The sequence below is a fragment of the Falco rusticolus genome, chromosome 5 (assembly GCF_015220075.1).
Source record: "Falco rusticolus isolate bFalRus1 chromosome 5, bFalRus1.pri, whole genome shotgun sequence".
NCBI lineage: Eukaryota > Metazoa > Chordata > Aves > Falconiformes > Falconidae > Falco > Falco rusticolus.
Window position 1 is genome coordinate 434,066 of NC_051191.1, and position 20,528 is coordinate 454,593.

At 35.7% G+C, this 20,528-nt stretch overlaps 2 protein-coding genes across 3 annotated transcripts in view; one reads left to right on the forward strand and one right to left on the reverse strand.

Annotated features, from left to right (window-relative positions):
• Positions 1-20,528, reverse strand: part of COG5 (component of oligomeric golgi complex 5) — a 183,659-nt gene that overhangs the window by 144,151 nt on the left and 18,980 nt on the right. The window lies entirely within an intron of this gene.
• GPR22 (G protein-coupled receptor 22) lies at positions 2,105-8,287 on the forward strand. 2 transcript variants are annotated; one of them, XM_037387918.1, is made up of 3 exons: positions 2,105-2,620; positions 3,644-4,707; positions 6,694-8,287. In XM_037387918.1, exon 3 carries the CDS (start codon positions 6,719-6,721, stop codon positions 8,018-8,020), a length of 1,302 nt encoding a protein of 433 aa, XP_037243815.1. In that variant the 5' UTR covers positions 2,105-2,620; positions 3,644-4,707; positions 6,694-6,718; the 3' UTR covers positions 8,021-8,287. The 2 variants fall into 2 exon arrangements, with proteins under 2 accessions (XP_037243815.1, XP_037243816.1); XM_037387919.1 differs by having other exon boundaries at positions 3,644-8,287.

Consider the following 20,528-nt stretch of genomic DNA (forward strand, 5'->3'; position numbering starts at 1 on the left):
GCTACAATTTCATTACCCTTCCATCCCACTTTTCACTCCCCTAAAACCCAAAATAACCAGTCAAATTCTTTCTCTCCCATTCTGTACTGATATAGAAACAGGTATAAGAGGAGCACATTTCTCTGCCTATGCTGGGTGTCTGCACATGGCTCTTTTTGCCCACTCTTCCCTATCTACCCTTTGAGGATGATGTCATCTGTTCACACCATCTTAACTAGCATCTGCACAGCAATGGCTTGCAAGCATGTCTATCCATCCACCTACTCCTGATTGCCTCCATATGGTACTGCTGCTTCTCCTGATTTTCTCTCCAGAAAACTTAAGCTTGATATGTTCACAACTCAGCTACTTATCATTCCTCTCAAACACTTTTTGCAGATAAAACCTTTGTCATTATCACATTCTGTAACACAGGAAGTCTCTTGACCCTTCTACCTGCATTTGAACCACATATCCACGCTATATCTACCTTCACCCATGTATACCTCTAACAGCACAGCTCATCCAGTATCCCCATCTTTGCTCAGGCACAGACTGAAGAATTAGACAGGGAGCTGGAGATTCATCTCTTTAAATTTAGACAGGCTTCCCTACTTATCCTAAGTCACACTGAAAGTGAAGCAAGTAAATCTCTTTAATATATTAGTATTTATGCTTTCATTTCAGGAATCCTCTTTATCACGTCACCCGTAAGAGCAATGCTGGTATCACTGGTTTCAAGCTCATGGGAGGCAGACGACACAGAGACAGCTCAAAGACTCCATCAGTTGCTACTCAGTATAGCCAGCTGGTACCTAATGATCTTTGTTCAAAGTTTCTGCAATCTTTATTTAGGTATTTTCTGAACGTAAAAGAGTATGGAACAGGAAGCACGCTAGACAGATATGTCATCATTTTAAAAAATAAATACAGTATGCTTTTACCTAAAGATAAATAAAATGGATGGATGCTGAGAGAAAAAGTAAAGAGAAGAAATGCAGACATCTGAGTTACACAATTGCATTAACAACTTAAAAACAGAGGAACCCATCAAAATTTGACCAAAACTGCCATCTTAATACAGCCGCTTATGTAAGAATGATGTTTTAACATTTAGTACTTCATCAAACTTAAAAAAAAAAAAATTAAAACCTTTAAAATCAAGAAGGAAAACAAAACCAAAAACAACCAGAAAAAGCCCCACGCCCCACAATTATCTGAAATTGAAAACTACTGAATATATACTCATATATTCTTAAATTACCTGCTTAGGCAAACCTATTTTAAAAAAATACTATTTTGGGTTGTATACTGAATTTATTTCCAAGGTTTATTTCAGGTTTATTTACTAATCAAAACAGATATTGGGCTACCCTTCTCTTACTCCTCATTACATGTTTATGAGCATCGTTTATACTGACAGAACAGATTCATAAATAAGTTACAAAACAAAAAAGTTAAAATAAAGACAGGCCCTGCCCCCTGATAAATAAGGTCAAGCACATCATGCATGACATCCTTACAAAAACCTGTGAAGTCTCTAGCAAAATTCACGTGGAACATACCAGGTTTTTTTAGAAGTTAACATTTCAACAAAATTAACAACCTATACTATACTACTGCACTACTATACATACATTATACATGGTGATGGATCAGAAAAATAATTCATTTCTGATTCATGAATAAACTAATTTATCAACCCATTTTAAGGGTTTGAATAATCTCTGTGAATCCTAAAAAAAATTTTCCTAATATACATGCGGGTACTAACTTGTCCTGAATGTAATTAATTCAAAACAAGACCTAAATGTTCACTTGCATACAAACATATCAGGTGAAATTCAGCGTGGCTCAAAGAGGTAGCTTCATTTCAGAGATGTTCTTAGGACCAAAAAAACCAATATCACAAATGGAAAGTAGGCAAATTCAAATATAGATTCTTGGGAGCTTTTTAAGTAATAAACGTTTAATCCCATATTTTTTTTTCAGTGTCATGTGGTTTCCAGTGTACACACAGTAAAGAGTGAAAAGGTAAAAATAAAACTGCCATACCCTTAATATATTCCAGAATTCATAAATCATTTGTAAATTTAGTCCTTTTATAAAAGAATCCTTATATAAATCGGGGGGAGGGAGGGCATCAATCCCATATATGAAGCACAATTTAAGCCCAACATCACTGACCAATCAAAATTAGTGAATGCACTGCATCTCTCTGCAGTGAGGAGAAGCGACAAGGTAGGCTGTCATTCTGCAAAAGCTGCCCATCGCAAGCTTTCCTCTCAGAAGCATTGCTTTTCTTTTTTAGAAAGCTTGAATCTCAGTGGTGTCTCTGGAGACAAGAAGCCTTCAGTATGTTAAATTACTTTCATTATGTATTTTCAGATGCTTATTGATTCTACCGTAGGAAGAGTGGGAGACTGCAGCAGCCTGTAAACCAGAACTAAAGCAGTTGTATACATTAGCAGTATGCTGAAACAATGGCACAGTACAGGCACAAATTTTCATTAAGGTCATTTTTTGAAGATATGCTTATTACCCTCTTTCCCTTCTACTCTGCTAACAAGTGAACAAAATGAATCCCTCCAACCTGGAACTGCTTCACCTGCATCAAGAATTTATCAAATCTTTAGTGGAGGTAAGATCTGTTCCTTATTATGGTATGCAGAATAAGCAACATTTAACAAAAAAGAACTGGAGGAAAAAAGGGAAGAGATCAGATTCAACTTACATTAAGCGCTAGTATCTTGTTATATATGAGACCAGGAAATATTCAAATGCTATTTCCCCCTCCCCATTAAAAACACAATGGTAGAAAAATGTTATTTTGTATGAAAGTCTTGTAGAATATTGAGAACCTGTTTTGCTCATGCAACATAAAGACAGTACAGTTTAAGCTAATACAGTATTGGGGGAAAAAAAACATGTAATGCAACTGGGAATATTTTTTTCCTACCTCAGCAATATTTCCAAATATTGGCAGTTAAACATGTTACAGATTTATTCAGTTCCTCTTTGAGGAATCAGATAGTCTGTAATTAGTGTATACTTACTGCTTTATGAAGGTTGGCTAACATAACTAATCTCCGATTGCTCAAAAAATCCCCCCTTTTGTTGTTTGGGGTTTTTTTAACTTATTTCTTTTATTACCCTGTACATTCAAGTTGTTTATTAAAAACATGGATTTGCTGAACATTTTTTATTTCAAGAAAGGAAATTATAATGGTGTGCAAATTAAACAAAAAACATATTTCCTATAAAGCTCATTGGTTCTGCTCGATTTCTCACTATAAGACAAGAAAGCTCTATGTACACAAACTACCTGCTCACAAGAGCTATAAAACTACATTTTCTAGCTCTAGTCACAGACACTCTACATCCAACAGTTATTGCTTCTAGTCAGGGTTTTTTTGTAACCTGCACTAGTTGGAGAACAGGAAACTTATCCAAAAAACTAAATTCATGTAAGTTGACAGAAGAATGACAGGATTTTACTAGCAAATAGTGAACACAATAACTGATTTCTAACGTAATCTACAAAATCCAATTTTAGAGATCTTTTATTCATTAAATAAGTGATATTAGAAACTATATTTTTGCATTACTTTAGTGTGAAATTGTAAGCCCTACTTTTAACCTTTTTTTTCCTCCCCTTCACAAGGGCATGCAGCAACTAATTCAGTTTTACAACTGACAATATGAAGAATGCAGTTGACCGGGTATCTTTCTAGCTGTATGACCTACAAGCAGCAGGATGCATCACTAAAATGTATTCTTAAGACATAAAGGAATTAGAAACAAAACATGGAACACACTTGTATTACCATTTACGTGCATGACACTTCAACAATATACATGGAAGACTAACACATCTGCTCAGATTTTCATTAAAAGAAGAGTGCAATGATTGATTCTTAAAATGGTGAGCATTTCTTAAAGAGGGATTTATAATTTAAAACCAGAATTGTGGAAACTACTGATGCATGAAGAAACAATGAAACATGAATTCCCAAAAGGAGAATATGCATACTTCACCAGCAAGCTGAAAAAGGTTTTAACCAAGCTTTTTCTATACTACTTATTTAATAACTTATTTGTCATAATGACTAATGGATATTTTCCTCTCAATTTTATGGTCTGTTATGTATTCTCCTTAAATGAAAATAAATCAAATTAGGTAATTCATGCTTACTCTCAAAGCACATGAACTGGATTTTATGATGTATAGCAACTTCTTTGACTAAGCCGTCACTCAAAAGTAATGAGCAGGAATATTACAGAAAGAAATACGCAACCATTAACTAAAGGATGTCTACATATACTCTGAACACAGAGATCAGAAATACCATTTTTTTTTAATCTGGAAAATAAAACCAGGCTGCTACAAAATGCAACAGGGGAAAGAAATTAACATCACTTAAAAGAAGGTTTATTTGTTATTGCTGGCTTGAAACTCAGAACAGACACACAGAATGTGCACTGGTCTGTAGAAGTATCTCAGGCAATTAAGAAGTCCCCATGTTTAATCAAAATTTTTTGCTGCTGAATTGCTGGAACAAAAAAAAAAAAAAGAAAAACAAAAGCCTGCAAGGAATGAAATAAGAGCCCAGCTACCACTTGGTTTCCAGGTTACAGTGCATGTCAAATATCTGTCAATGACACCATGTATCAGTTTATGACAAGCTGCTGCAATGATCTGAAAGGCCCTTGAGGCACAGAGAACAGGTAGGTCAGTGGTTGCATGCACCCCACCTCTGCTCAGCATTTGCAAGGGAACAGGCACTGTCCAGAAAGGTGATGCATTTTGTAAATTAGCTCCCTGCCTTGACATTTCTGCTTTTCTTTAACTGAAATCTCATCAATGCAACAAGAAGGTGATGTTTAATATATTCGTAAGACTTAGCACATCTGAAGTTTTCAGTTTTCGCAAAATTTCAGTTGGCATAATGTTAGAGTTAAGACTGTCATTTATGTTAGCAGATCTGCTATTTATTTCCTCCCAGCTTTTGCTAATACAAAAAACTCCATTTATCGAGTAATGCATTTGGAATGGTTTCCTGAAATCCATTCACAGCCAGGACAGCGTACACAGAGGAAATTGTATTCCTGAGGGTTAATATAAACCTAATAGAGATTGCCTAAATTAGAAATTAAACAAAGCTTTTGAAATATTTCTTGTTTCATTTCACACCTGAGACTAATACGTTCTAATTTACGTCTTTTATATTTAAGAGGCACATGTGAAATAACTGTTGAAGCATACCAAGAATTTTCATCATACAATTTGCAATTAATAGTATTGTGCAATTGAGGCTTTTCAGAACAGCAGATGAAATCCATTTGCATATTGTATCCCAAGTGTGCTTAATTCATACTTTCATTAAAAAAAAAAGAGTTCATTTTTGTTCACCTTAGTGCTACCTATTTTAATTGTATTCAGAATGGAACAAAGGTCTGCATATAAATTTATTTTCATGCCAAATATATCCCCTCTTAAATTTAAAGCTTTTTCAAAAAAAAAAAAAAAAAAAAAAAGCCCTCAAGTATCATAACAAGAAATTGAGTAACCTCTCTTTTATTTATTCATTTCATTACAAACTCAAGAAGTGGCTGACAATACAAGTAACACAAAAATCAGGTATTACATGCAGATACTACATTTACAACCTGCTGGCATGTATAAAACAAAGCAGATGAACCACAAAAAAACCCCAACCTCCTAGATGTAATTAATGCTACTTTTTTTGAACCTCATTTGTTCCCAAGACAAACATGCTACTTACAGAAATCTGTTGAATTTAAGTGCAGTTTGTATATATATAAATATGTATACATTAAAAAAAAAAGATAGATACCGTTTTCTTTTTAAGTATTATTTTCTAAAATTATTCCCTTAAATCTATTCTAGAATAAAACTAAATACTCTTACATTCCATGTAGGCACTGATTTCCTGAAGAAACTAAATACTCAAATCAGAAAAAGAAAATGTAGTATTTCCATAACAAACTCTACTCCCTCAAACCCATACAAGTTTTGCATTTGAAATTATATACCACAAAATTGCTGCAGTGGTTTCATACATGTAGATGCACACAAGACAAAAGTGAACAGTAGTCTTGAAGCTCTGTAAAAATTTGCTCAATTACAGAACTTTGTTTCAGCCCACAAGACTATTGCATACTCTCCATAAGAGGCTGCTAAATTGCCATAAATAATTTAAATGTTATTTGTATGATACATAAGCAACAGTGCTCCATGTTCCTATCACTTTCTTTTTCCACAAGAGCCTTTTTAAAATGATCTTGAGTAGGAATTTGTTTAATACTTAACAACATTCTTCTAAAAAGACCCTCAACACAATACAAAGGCAATGCACAAGCACAGTTTATTCAACAAATGGGCCCTTTGTAAAAACCACATCACTATAAAGCCCTGTATCCCTAAGTGGAAGCTTTTCACTTTGTTTTCTTTTGGGGTTTTTGGGGGTTTGTTTTGTTTAACCAAATCCTGCTTTCCTTTAAAACAGAAAGACCTTATTCTAGATCCTCAGGCTTTTGAGTCCATGCCAACTAAAGCTCTAAACATACAGTAAATGAAGAGTTTGATAAGAATAGATGCTTTTCCTCCCTCCTCCTTCCCCAACAGTTATCTACAATAAGTGTTAAAAAAAAAAGAAATCAAGTAGTTCCGTATTTTATTTCACCTTTCAGGAGAAAAAACAACTGCAACAAAAGAATGTGTTTCTCCCCCATTCTGGAAGTCAACATGCAGTCTGAATCTAACATTACAGTTCGAGATGCCATTGATGACATCGACACCAACATGTACCGACCACTGTCATATCCATTAAGCTTTCAAGTTTCTCTCACTGGATTTTTGATGTTAGAAATTGTTTTGGGACTTGGCAGCAACCTCACCGTGCTGGTACTTTACTGTATGAAATCCAACTTAATCAATTCTGTCAGTAACATAATTACAATGAACCTTCATGTACTTGATGTAATAATTTGTGTGGGATGTATTCCTCTAACTATAGTTATCCTTCTGCTTTCACTGGAGAGTAACACTGCTCTCATCTGCTGCTTCCACGAGGCTTGTGTCTCTTTTGCAAGCGTTTCAACTGCAATCAACGTCTTTGCTATCACTTTGGACCGATACGACATCTCCGTAAAACCTGCCAATCGAATTCTGACCATGGGAAGGGCTGTGATATTAATGACATCAATATGGATCATCTCACTTTTTTCCTTCCTGATTCCTTTCATTGAAGTCAACTTTTTCAGTCTTCAAAGCGCAAGTACTTGGGAAAATAAGACACTTTTGTGCGTGAGTACAAATGAATACCACACTGAGCTAGGAATGTACTACCACCTTCTTGTTCAGATTCCTATCTTTTTCTTCACTGTTATAGTAATGCTAATTACATACACCAAAATACTCCAGGCTCTAAATATTCGGATTGGTACAAGATTTACAACGGGACAAAAGAAGAAAGCTAGAAAGAAAAAAACCATTTCTTTGACCACTCAGCATGAGACTACAGACGTGTCCCACAGCAGTGGAGGAAGAAACGTCGTCTTTGGTGTAAGGACTTCTGTGTCTGTCATAATTGCTCTACGCAGAGCTGTAAAACGGCACCGGGAGCGACGAGAACGGCAAAAGAGAGTCTTCAGAATGTCCCTCTTGATTATCTCAACATTCCTTCTCTGCTGGACACCCATCTCTGTTTTAAACACCACCATCTTATGTTTAGGCCCAAGTGACCTTTTGGTAAAGTTGCGATTATGTTTTCTAGTAATGGCATACGGAACAACTATATTTCACCCTCTACTTTATGCATTCACAAGGCAAAAGTTTCAGAAAGTTCTGAAAAGTAAGATGAAAAAGCGAGTTGTTTCAATAGTGGAAGCAGACCCCATGCCAAATAATGCTGTAATACACAACTCATGGATAGAGCCTAAAAGGAACAAAAAGATTACCTTTGAAGACAACGAAGTAAGGCAGAAATGTTTAGTACCTCAGGTTGTCACTGACTAGATTTCAGTATTCACCAAAACACATCAAGCGGAATATTTGAACAAATTGTAGAAAAATACTGCCAAATCAGAAAAACTTTTTTTAACTATTGGCGAGACTGTACATTTTCAATATATATGTTATATAGGGTAGGTCTTGTATATTCAAGTTCTTCATTATGTAAGATATATGTTGCATGGCCGTTTGTTAGAGTAACACCATGTGTATATTTGTCAAAAATATTCAAGTCCTCTTTTTTAGAAAATAAATAGCCTTAAAGAAGTGCAACCTTTTAAAAATATTTGTATGGCTCAGTTTCTCTGTAAATATAAAAGAATTTTTTTAAAAAAATTCCACTCGGGAATACTTTTCTAAACAAAAATTCAACATTTTGCATGATATGGTATTTTGAAATTTAGTTCATAAACAGTACTGTTCAGAGATATATTCTGAATGCTATACAGCTACAACTTGGACTCATTTTGATCTCATATTTAGATAGCTATTTATTTCAAATTGCTCCGGCATGCAATTATCATGCACACACAGACGAAGCCATTTACGTGACGTCCTTCAACTAATGGTCAAAATTAACTGATTCTGAACGAGGGGAAAAAAGAAAAATTCACGCTGGTCCAAAAATTGACAGTACTTCTAAGAAAGGTAAAAAGTCTTGCATATATAATCTCAGATCCACAGTTTCTACATAGAAAATACATAATTTTGAACAATTACACAGTAGTAGTGAAGGGGCTAAGAGGGAAAGACAGGTTTTTGCCTAAGAAGGCAAAAACCACAGACAAGAAAGTTATTGGGCTTGATGCTAAACGACAACCAACCAACGAAGCAATTCCTGTGCCAAGGCTTAGATTTTCACACTGCAGGAGTTCAGCTATACCTCGAGTGTGACATGGAAACCTTTTATACAGAGATCTTTTATTCATACCATCTATACCACTGTAGAAAGACATGGCTGCCAAGTGCCACAACTACAGCAGAAGGTAATTTTCTTGCCCTCAATAGCTTCTGTATTATTTTGACTTCTGCTTCACTGATGTCCAGTTTTAGCCATGCAACTACTTTGTCATAATCCAATCACCAATACTGCTAGCTGTTATTTCACTATCTCCTGGATGGCCATGGTATACCATCATTCCACAACCTCTTTTCCTATTTCATCTTATACCTGCAATGAAGAATCAATAAGCCCTAAGAAGTCATCGTCATCCATAGCATTGTAAGCACAAATTAAGATTTTCATGCAAACAAATGTTTGTTGAGTGGTTTGCACTATCCCATGCTTAAAAAAATTCCTAATTTCAATGAACAATGGCTACAGTCATTGACTTAGTTACCAGTGATGGGGGGAGGGGGAAACAAAAACCACCAACCCTGCAAAATCAATTGGCATGACTTCAATTGTTTTGTTATATAAACTGCTCAGTGTGCCACCAGCTATCAGTGTAATTAAAAGGCTAGTTTTCAATAATTGGCTTCTATTAAAAAAAAAAAAAGCAGAGCGATCCTTCCTTGACTATGAGAGCTTAGTTTGACTAAAATATTACGTAAAAAAATGAGGATTTCTGAAGCACTTTTCTGAAGTTGCATATATTACAAAGAAAGTGGTTTTAAGGGAGTAAAAAGCTATTTTCCATTACATCATTAAATTATTAATCATGTGTGTATTGACAAAACTGTGTGGTTAAAAAAAGAAAGCAGTACTTGTAATGTACCTTTACTTATGCTCGTGTCTTGGCTTACCAGAACAGAAGGCTCAAAAAAATAAGACTACAGCTCCATAGGCCACAAAGATCAGCCGCTAACAATCATCCAAATTCTACCTAAAAGTGTCACTGTCTGAGTGATAATGATTTGTTATCTAAAATTACTGTGTAACATACATTCAAACATAATTTCACCAGCTTTTTTCTAAAAGCTAGCCCAACAACACCTGCATTCAACTGTACCCACTTACAGTATTGATTTCACCTGAGCTACCCCTTGGTTCCGACAATAGAAATCCATCTTATTTGAGAGGTTGCAGGGAGGAAGTAAACTTAATGGGTTTATGCAAGAAACTTTAACAAAAAAAAAATCCTGTATCACCAAATTTATCACTTCAAAAACATTATTTCAGGAATAAGGTACTCTGAAAAGAAATGTGCCCCAAAAAACTAAGAAGGAACTATTATTTTCTCTTTTTTTGTAACACTTCTTCCTTTCCCTGCCTATCTGTCCTCCGTATTCTGAACACTAGAAGGAGAAGTAGGATTTCTAGGGTTAATGGCATAATATGATTTTACTGATTACTTATCTTCCAATAAAACATTCATAAATCTATTTAAAATAGTACTCATTTATTGTAAAAGACCAAAAAAATTGGAAATCATAATGACCACAATGCATCAATAAGCTTACATCAGGTCCTTATCTGAAATAAGCATTTAAGAAAAGCTTTCAGACTTGAAAGGTTTCCTGACAACATGACTTTCCTTTATAAAGTTAAATAAATCCTCAAGAACTACACATTAAGTGTTAAAAGCTCATTCATTAGAAAGTGAGATTCAATGAAGCAGTACTTCAGAACAAAGAGAAAATGTAGCCTAGGAATTAGTCAAAGAGATTAAGTCAGGTTTTAAAGGCTATGTCGATCACAGTCGTTGACTGCCTTTAAGAATATAAGCAAGTTCCTTTTTACATTTACTGTTCTTCAACTGTCATTAAATAAATAAATAGAAATATTTATATTATGTTGGACTATGCTATGAGGGCCACAGAAGAAAATTCTGAGTAATACAAGTAAGAATGTGTGTATGTAGGATTGCACATAGGAGTCATTATAATAACAGAATCATACGTGATCTGCACCACAAAGACGACAAATTTAACACAAACAAGACAAAATCAAGGGTAACTAGTAAATGAAAACTGTGTATCTTACAGATATAGAAGAGGATTTTAGGAGGGATATGAAGGTGTGCCGTGGGTGCTTGACAGACAAGACTAAAACAGAACACAAAAATAGGCAGCATCACTGCAGAAAAAAGGGCAAATACATGCCATAGTATTGTACAATAAGAAGCCCACTACATTGTTAAAAATGATCTCACCACAGCGAGTCATTAGTTCAATTACATTTCACACCACTCAGCCTAAGGCAAGCAGAATTGTACAGGACTCTAAAAATATTAATTCCAGCAAACACATCTCTGAAACAGAAGCAACCACCACCAGTTCCCACACGTTCTCTGCCCCTAAAGTGTGAGCTGGTATCTGACTATGCTGTCTTTTAACTTCAAATGCATTTCCATTCAATTTTAAATTATAAAATGAGGTTTTCCCACAAAAAAAATACAAAGAAGCTGAGTACAGTGCCAGTAGCTATTAGAATATTCAAGAAGCACACCTCAATACACCAGTACCTCACAAACCAGTGAAATGGAAACATAAATACATCACAAATATCTAGTTTCAAGTTGGCAAAAATTTGTACAGATTACAAGGCACTGCTACATGGTCAGAAGTTCTGTTTACTGCATTAGTGCCAGGGGAATAGGAATCACTTCGGTGATTTCTAAATATATTAGATTAAAAATGTATGCATCCGGATACATATTAGATCAATACACCTCTCTTCCTTCACTGTTAGATAAACACATGCACATAATACAGAATTATTATACACCCATACGCTCCAAAAGTGGAGATCAACATTGGCATCTACCTTATGTTTATATGGAAGGTTTTTTAGTAAGAGTATCTCTGAACTGGACAGACAGGCACTATGCTCCACCATGCATATACTTAAACGCCTTCTCCTCACCACCACCTTTTTTTTTTTATTTTATTTTTAAATGAAGTAATACATTCAACAAGCTGTATAATTTACCTGGGCACAAGGAAGAATTTTTCTGCCGTTAACTGTTAGGTGTATCATACTGCAACGCACATAATAGTTATTTTTCAGCATCAATGTACATGCTAGTCATCAGAATTCTTTGATAGCTCAGTATTTTAGACATGTGTTTGTTTCCTCTGAAGAAAGTGTTTTAGCTACCAATTGTGATTAAACCTTCAAAAGGAGAGAATACAGCATTCTTCACCGAAGTTTCAATGTAGTATTAAAAAAAATACAGAACACACTAACTCACCCTTCCCTCCTCCATTGCTCAAACATAATACCTCCAACATATAGCTAAGGACAATCAGCTTCTGTCTTAAACTTTCCAGCTTTATATCAGCCAAATTCCACTCCCACTTCACACATTCTGCTGTAATATCACTGAATTTATCTGTTTTACACCAACAGGAGAGAAGAATCTGACTCTGCAATTACCTTCTTTTTCACAGAACACTTATGCAATTCAAGAAGGAAAATTAAACACAGGCTTTGGGGTTTGTTTTGCTGGGTGTGGGGTCTGAAAAAACGTAAGAAGAAAAAAAGAAAAAAGAAAAAAGAAAAGGACCCAGACTTAATAACTGACTAAGAGGAAAATTAAAATGGACTTATACCCAATGAGTGTTAAAGAAGAAGGATGTCAAGCAGGTGGAGAGTATAGGTCAAGAGGAAAAGGGCAGAAGGTGGAAGGAACCACTGCAAGGTAGCTGTGGCCATCAGGACCAGAGAAAGGTGGAGGGCAACATCCACCTGCCATGGAAAATTACTAACCTTATTTTTTAGATTATAATAAGCAAAAATACAAGAACTTATCTTTGAATCATTGAGCGTGATATGTGGGTTTGCTAAAATTGCTGGGAGGAGAGGGGAGAACAACATGAACAGCAGCTCCAGAGAAGGCTTTTGATTTAACAAATTACATACAGAATAGACAGACAAACCTAGAACACGCACTATGTTACTATCTCTTTTTTCTAGAGGTAAACTATATCTTTTACCAAGTACAAAGTACACACAGACTACATGCATTCCAAGAACAGACCCGAGAAGAAAATGTTATTAGATGTCTGTTCCCAGTTATAAATTTTAATAAACGCTATTGGATTTTCCCCAAAATCAGTACTGGTCAAGTAATCAATTGGCTGGATGCTTCGAGTGTGTTTCACTACAACAGTATGTGTTCAATTACTGTTTTTTTATCGCAATTTAATAGCAATAAATTGAAGGAGAAATATCATTAGACATCTTTATGTTCTTTGCTACAATTATACTTCAATGATTATCATAAATTGAGCCAGAATGGAAGAAATATCTTCCTGTGTATTTACTTTATAGATTTCTGTATCGGCTGTTTCCCGAAATTTTCACATAATGAAAAGAAATTCCATCAAAATGGAAAAAAAAAAAACAAAAAACCAAAAACCAAACAGATTTACAATGAAAGCTCTGTGGTAGGTAAAGAACCCGAAAATATTAAAACATGATTTACTTTTTATAGTTTGAATGAAATATATCCTTTGAATATAAGCATTTTTATATCCTCATTCTGATTCCTGACACTGCACAGCCAGCCGAGCAGGCTGATAGCACAAAGCTGTTGGCAAACCGCATGCCCTTATTTTCCTTCCAGGCTGGGTTTTTGGAAATACACTTTCGGTTTCTGTTACCCTGCTATGATCTCTAACTTCCTATCCTATCTTGGAACTGTTTGACTTGATACCATATCTCATAAACAAATCAATGTCACTGCTGAAACAACATTGCTATAAAATCTGTCATTCTGGCTATGTCAGACTGTTATTAACAAAGCAATATTAGTACAGCTTTACTTTCAACTGTACTAGGATCTCTCACAATCTGTTGTGAGATTTTACTTCAAATTAAACTCAATTTCAACTCCATTAGTAAGGGGAAAAAAAGCACAATAACTGATGACAACCTACTGATACTTTGTACCATGGTTTTCTTCCATATTCTTATTTCAAGATATTTTTTTATAAACCCCTGTGACAAATAAATAAAGATGAAGGAAGAAGTAGTACCAAAAAAAACCCCAGATTCCCATGTTAGTAAATGATTACAAATATTTTTACGAATAATTGGTGATAACTTTGTTTTGCATTTACCAGTGTACTCAAAACATAAAGAAAATAGGAAAGGAACACTATTTGCAGTACGTATCATCACAAAACAAGGGGTGAATGCGAGCACTGCTGTTGTAAAACACCTTGACAACAATGAGGAAGATCTATCATTCCTGCTAACAGCTAGTAAGTGAGATCTATCAATGAACTAGAACAAACAAACAAAAAAGATGTGAAAAGAATCTATGGGCAAAGGAAAGGTTGTGGTTCAGTAACAACAGCTGCTTCCACAGACTAAATACCTAACCCAAAAAGAACTCTTATGGAAAACTGATTTTTTGTGTTTTGCCAAAATAACCCACACCTGCACATATATGGAGTATAATATAGCTAAAATAAGAAGATTTAGCATACATATTTGTTGCTACTGCAATCAGTAAGGTATTTCATGAGAGATTTTGTTTCAGATACAACAGACTTTCCATGAGTACATCTGCATGTAGTAAAACAAAGAGTGTTAGTTGAGTTACAAATTTATCTTCTGAACAGTCACCAAGAAAACACCAAATCATAAGAGATTTTCAAATTGAGTAAATGACTTCATTTTCCATGTTTAAATGCTTAAGTTTAATAATTTTGACCATATGAGGTTATATGCCCCTAAATATAAAATGGAGCTATACAGTTCATCTGCAGTTGCATCAAACATGGACAAAACACAAAAAAGTGCACATGAAGGCAAGCTAGACACCTTAAAAAAGATTAATGCATTCAGAAGCTCCAGACAAATCTTGCCTCGGTTGTACAGCATACAGAGAAGATTCCAGAAGCAGTTTAAATAAAGGGGAATAAAAGCTGGAAACTTTTTATTAGGTCAGTGAGACTTTGTTATGCCGCAATTTTGTTTCAGTCAACAATCTCAAGTTTCTGCTACATCTTTAGTTTGCAAGCAAGGTCAGTTAAAACCCGGGGGGGGGGGGGGGGGGGGGGGGGGGGCGCGGGGAGAGGCACGCATGACAGGCGACACAACTCTTTGGAATTGTAGCCAATCTGCCAATAGAAACAGTATATTCTCAAAACCATAGGATGTTCCCCCTTTTAATGAGGTTAGATCTTCACATCTTTCATTGAAGTGGCATGAAAAGAGATATGGGACCACACTCTCCTTCAGCTGAAGAGAGTCTAGTCTGCCTTTAAGATAACAAAGTCAGTAATCTGGTCTAGTGCCTGCGAGCAATGGAAGGCTGGACCTGAATGGTAAACAAATAAAAACACCGGACTACTTCACTTTCCAAACCGTAACTGAGAAGACTTCATAAAATTCTTGATTAAACTAAGACTTGAAAACTACGTGCATGAGTCAGGAGACAAGGAGGAAAACCTGCTCCTGTGAAAACAGCCTATTTTTAAAGCTGTTTCCTATGTGCAAGAATTAAATCTTACTCTACGCTACTCATTGCTTTGTATTACATACAGCAACACCTTCACTGATGTTTAAGGCAAGGCAGAAATGACAGCTACAGCAATACTGGCTCCCATCCAGGACCTGAACAAAGATTATCTTCAGTCTTCTTTTCGTAGCTGTTTGGTTAGATTTTTTTAACCTGAACCAACTCATGCTTTCATTAGAAATGAACAGGATAAAAGTGGTTATTAATAAGATTTGAATAACCAGTATTTACTTGAGGAATTACAACAAAATTATGTATACAATCTCATTTTTCAATTATTTTATACTTCTGAATTTGCCAGGCCTCATTTTCCAGCCCTTCGCTCTTGTCATTTTATTCTCTGCTAATCAAAGAGCCCTTCTGCGACCCTTTATTTTCTCCCCATGAACGCACCTCTACAGCCTTAATCTTCAAGAAAAAGCATCCATTTAATATCCTACTATGACATGTATAATTACATTTATTCCCAGGTAACCACAAAACTATTTTTTTATCTGTACAGCACAATTCCTTATACCAACTGCAGAAGTACATATTTGCATGACATAGCGACATGAATGCTAGAACCGAAACAACATTGGTAAAACAATCCCAGCATGGATGCAGTCCAATTCCAGTGCTTTACAGAGGTTTAGTTACAGTATTTTCACCTCTGTAAAAACTGATATCATATTTTTATTTTTTTTTTTATGTTTTATTTAAAAAGCATTTTATGTGTGTATGTTGAGCATTCAAGGTGCTCTGCCCATTCACAATTGCTCGTCCTCCAGCGGTCTGCCTTAACCTGAGGTGCACACCCATAGAAAACTACCACTACTTTACGTACCTCTGCTCCTCTCCTCCAGCTCCCCTAGTAACAAAATTACCTACCAAGAATGTAGAGCAACTGTGAGGTGAAAAGAAGATGGCATAATTAATTACTTACTTACATAGGGGAACAATACCTTAAGGGAGATTTAATTCATCTAAACTGTAGATTATGCACATAAAACAAATCTATAATACATCTACACGATTTCTTTAATCGACTAATAATCAAAACATACAAATCTGTTTGACAACACATATCTTCCATAAAAAGGTGAATGACTACCATTGATTTAGCTTTACAGCCTGGAATTCTTCTTCCAAATGAATTCAACTTCTCTACTATTGTTCTATAGCACCTTTGTGTCTAACTGACTTTGATTTCAACAGAAATACCCTGTTTCTCCTTCTCAGTGTTGGAACAACACGAGTTGGACCTTCCCCATTCAGTAAGGAGTTACAAGTGAATGACTCTGGGAATCTAGTACATTTGTGTAACATCCTCCTTAGTTATTGTTGGATTACAAGTAATCCTTACTTTGTGGAAGAACAAATTACCCTGCCTCCAAAAATAAAGCAAGAGCATTTACTTGAAAATTCTCCTATTCTAAATCTTTATGAATCATCTGGAAACCTGTATATTAATTAGATTATTCCATGATAGGTGTCTTTCTGGTTCCTGCCAGCCATGGACTTTTCTGCAATATTTTAAATTTATCATAACTATACTTTACACTTGTAATGTATTCAGCTGTGTTTATATATTGTTTTCCAATTACAGTTGTTGTCTTTTCGCTTTGTCACTACATTAGAACACGCCTTTTAATAAGACTACCCTTTCTTGATTGCCAAAAAGCAAGTATTTCACAATATAATATAGTCTTCTCATTAAGCTTTCAATTTTCAGGTTTGTCAAAATACATTTGTCCAAACTACTGAAGATCCTCTGCATCGGAAAATTAACTCTTTCAAAAGTGAAACATTAAACACTGGCTCTGTTCTGTTTCCCCTTATGCACCATGACTTGCCACTCTCACAAGTGGCTTCCAAATGCAGTAAGATAGTTTATTATAAAGGAATCCAGAAAAATGTTTTCCGTGTTGATAATTTCTATATTAGAAATTGGTGATCTTTTACCACTGGTTACAAAGAACAAATAGTCTAGGTTCCCAACAACATGCTTGGACAGCAATGCTTTCATTTTTCTGGTTTACTTCAGTGGGTTGTGAAAGTAACATCTTTTGGGTTTTGTTAGCTGGCGCTCTGATCCATGTGCATTCACAGGTACTTCTACTGTAACTTCTCATTCCATTACCCCCTATGAAATTTTCCAAACATGATTTGCCACCACCATTGTTTGATCTTCTAGAGAGTATTCTAATCAAATGCTCACTTCTTTCCCTTGGAGATCACAAGTTACCTGTCCATTTCATCCATTTCTATTCTCTCTTACTCTGGCCATTTCTGAATCTGATTGTTCAAAAAGAAAAAAAAAATGCATCTGTTTTCTCAGACACAAAACACTGAAGTGTTATTTCTGAACTAACCAACTAACAGTGTTCTTCAGTACAACCACCAGGTTATGCGATAATAGATGCTTCAGTCCCAGCAGAAAGAAAAAGGTATTATGAACCACTTCTCAGTGCTACTTCTTTGACCACTAAACTAATGATTTCACCACCGGCCACAGAAAAACAAAAGGAAGAACACATCCTCCCCGCTACCTTCAGATGACTTCCCTAGAAAAAATACATGTGACATTTCTTCACATCTCCATCATGGGGAAGTGATTATCTACTAAACTCAAACCACTGAGTCTGATCACCGTAGACATCATTACTCTGGGTCTGGGAGAACTAGCCTGCAGCTTGCTATTGAATTTCCAAGTACATCAACGCTCTGGAAAGGAAGAGAACAGAGAAAGTTATAAATGCCAATTCCTACCAGAGCTTCAGACAGTGCATACGCAGACCTGCCTGAAATATAAAATTGCCATTTCCTTGTAGAACCTCCACACTGAGTGGAACAGACAACAGGATCTGCACTCTTTCAGACAAAGCATTCTAGCTGTAAACGGTGTCAAACTCTACAGAACTAAATGTTTCCATACTACTTGTCAGTGTCACTGACTTGTTTGTTTACATAAGGTACTGAGTCTTAGCTCTTAACTGTTTACTTCAACCTTTATACCTATTGAAATGCAGTGGGAATACACCACCACCCAATTTAGAGATGACATCTCTCTGCTTTGCCGATACACCTGAGTTAACTTATTTTAAATTACGTAATCCAACTTGCCTTCCTTTTTCTTTGTTTATTACAGTATGTAAAAGAAACTACAAATTATTTTCAAACTCTTGCCAGCTATTCTTACTCTTTACAATGCATGATAATTTACAAGATACAAAAAGATAATCTTTCAGACATTCACAGCTAACTTCTGTCTCTCTTCCCTTCTCTCTCAGCCAAAAGGAATTCTTTAAAACTTCTCATCTCTGATGTGCCCATATTATTTTAATTATTTTTTTTTTTTTACTAACGCAGACTTCTAAAGTCAGTGCACAAAAAAATACTAGACTCAAAGGCACACTGAGCTTGCAGGTATCTTTGGGTCTTGATAATTTTTGTACGTCACTTGGAAACAGAAACCCATAGCTTTCATTTCTACTTTTAATTATGTACTTTTTTAAGAGTATGACTACGCAGTAACAGAATACTGTTTCAAAGTAATTAAAAAAAAAAAAAGAAACAACCCTCACCCCCCCACCTCTGAAGTTACATTTATCCTGTATTTGACTAAACACAAACATGCACAACTACAAGATTATCCATGTTACCGGTTCTTCCAAATCCTTTCCCATCTCCATTCTCACGAGACACCTAGCTAACAAACACAAAAATACTTCCTGTTCAAACACTTACAATGATCAAGGGATAAAGCAGAAACGAGGTCCAAACACCCCTACCAGCTGCAATACCATCCTTCTGGTGGGGAACAAGTATTTCCTAACAGCAAAACAGAAACAGGTTTGGTATAATTCCTCTCCACTCTATAGGGATACTTTGAGAAGACAGCAGAAGGGGAATTTTGTAATTAGAGAAACAGAATGTAAGTACAGTTTTCAGATTTGAGAGTCACACACTTGAATTCACTGACTGCAAAACAAATCAGCAAAAACTGGAAAAAATCCACCTTATAAGACCTGGCCTTTCTATTTAAGCTCCTAAATTAGCAAGTGTAGGATTTTGTAATCACCAGTAACTTCTTCCACATCTTCATTCTTCCACCGCTCCCTTCTGTTCCTCATTTCCAAACAGTTCCTCTTTCAAAATTCCCAAGCCCCCTCTGTTTCAGCCTTACCCAGGTGAGACTACAAACTACAGATATATTCTCTGGCTCTCAAACCCTAGATCATCTGATACATTACCAAAGCAGATGGAAAATACTGTAGTTTCCATGTTTTTAAGAAATAAGCAGTTCTGGCTTAATCTCAAACACAGAACTGAACGTGCTACCAGGCAAACACTATTTGTGCCTCACAACAGTACACAAGGAAGTTTAAATGCATATTAACTGAGCAGCTGCATGACCACTGCTGCTACTCTGCTGTCCTGACAATAACTCCTCTCCTAGCAGAAAACACTTTTTGGTAGTCCACCACATACCCCCTTTCTTCATTCTTGTCCACTATCATTTCTTTCCCACCGGAGTCCTCCGAACTGTTAGAAGCAAATAAATCAAGAGCTGTCACTCTTTGTCTGTCTCCAGATTTTACTCTACCTGCTGAAGCCCAGCTCAGTGTAATACTGGCCTACAACCAAAACTTCTGTATGTTAAAACATGACAATAGTAATCATAATTTATATTAATAATTAAATAGTAGCAATCCGATTCAGAGCAACAGATAATAAGGATGCTGAAAGAGCAAAGGCTTCCAGAAATGTAAGGAACAAAAGGTGTGGACATCTGTAACTGGGAGCAAGGAAGAGCAAAACACAGAGAATAGTCTTTAATGAGCCTTAGTTTTTCAACTAAAAACTGTCAGAAGTATTCCACATGCTACAGCAAAGGTAACTTGAACACACTGTAATTAACTTCTGACATAGCCTTGCTAAGGGGACATCAATAACATACATCTCAGGAACAGGTTAACAACCTGACATAGAAAGCAGAGTACTAAAACCATTTTAAACTGATACACAGCCCTCTGACAAAGTCTATATACTTGAGAGTAAAATTATAAAATGCTTAATAATACAGCAAAATCAAATTCTTCTAGTAGTTATAG

Excerpts from the sequence above, each read along its gene's own strand:
- GPR22 (XM_037387919.1), top strand. The coding sequence starts at position 6,719 with ATGTGTTTCTCCCCCATTCTGGAAGTCAACATGCAGTCTGAATCTAAC.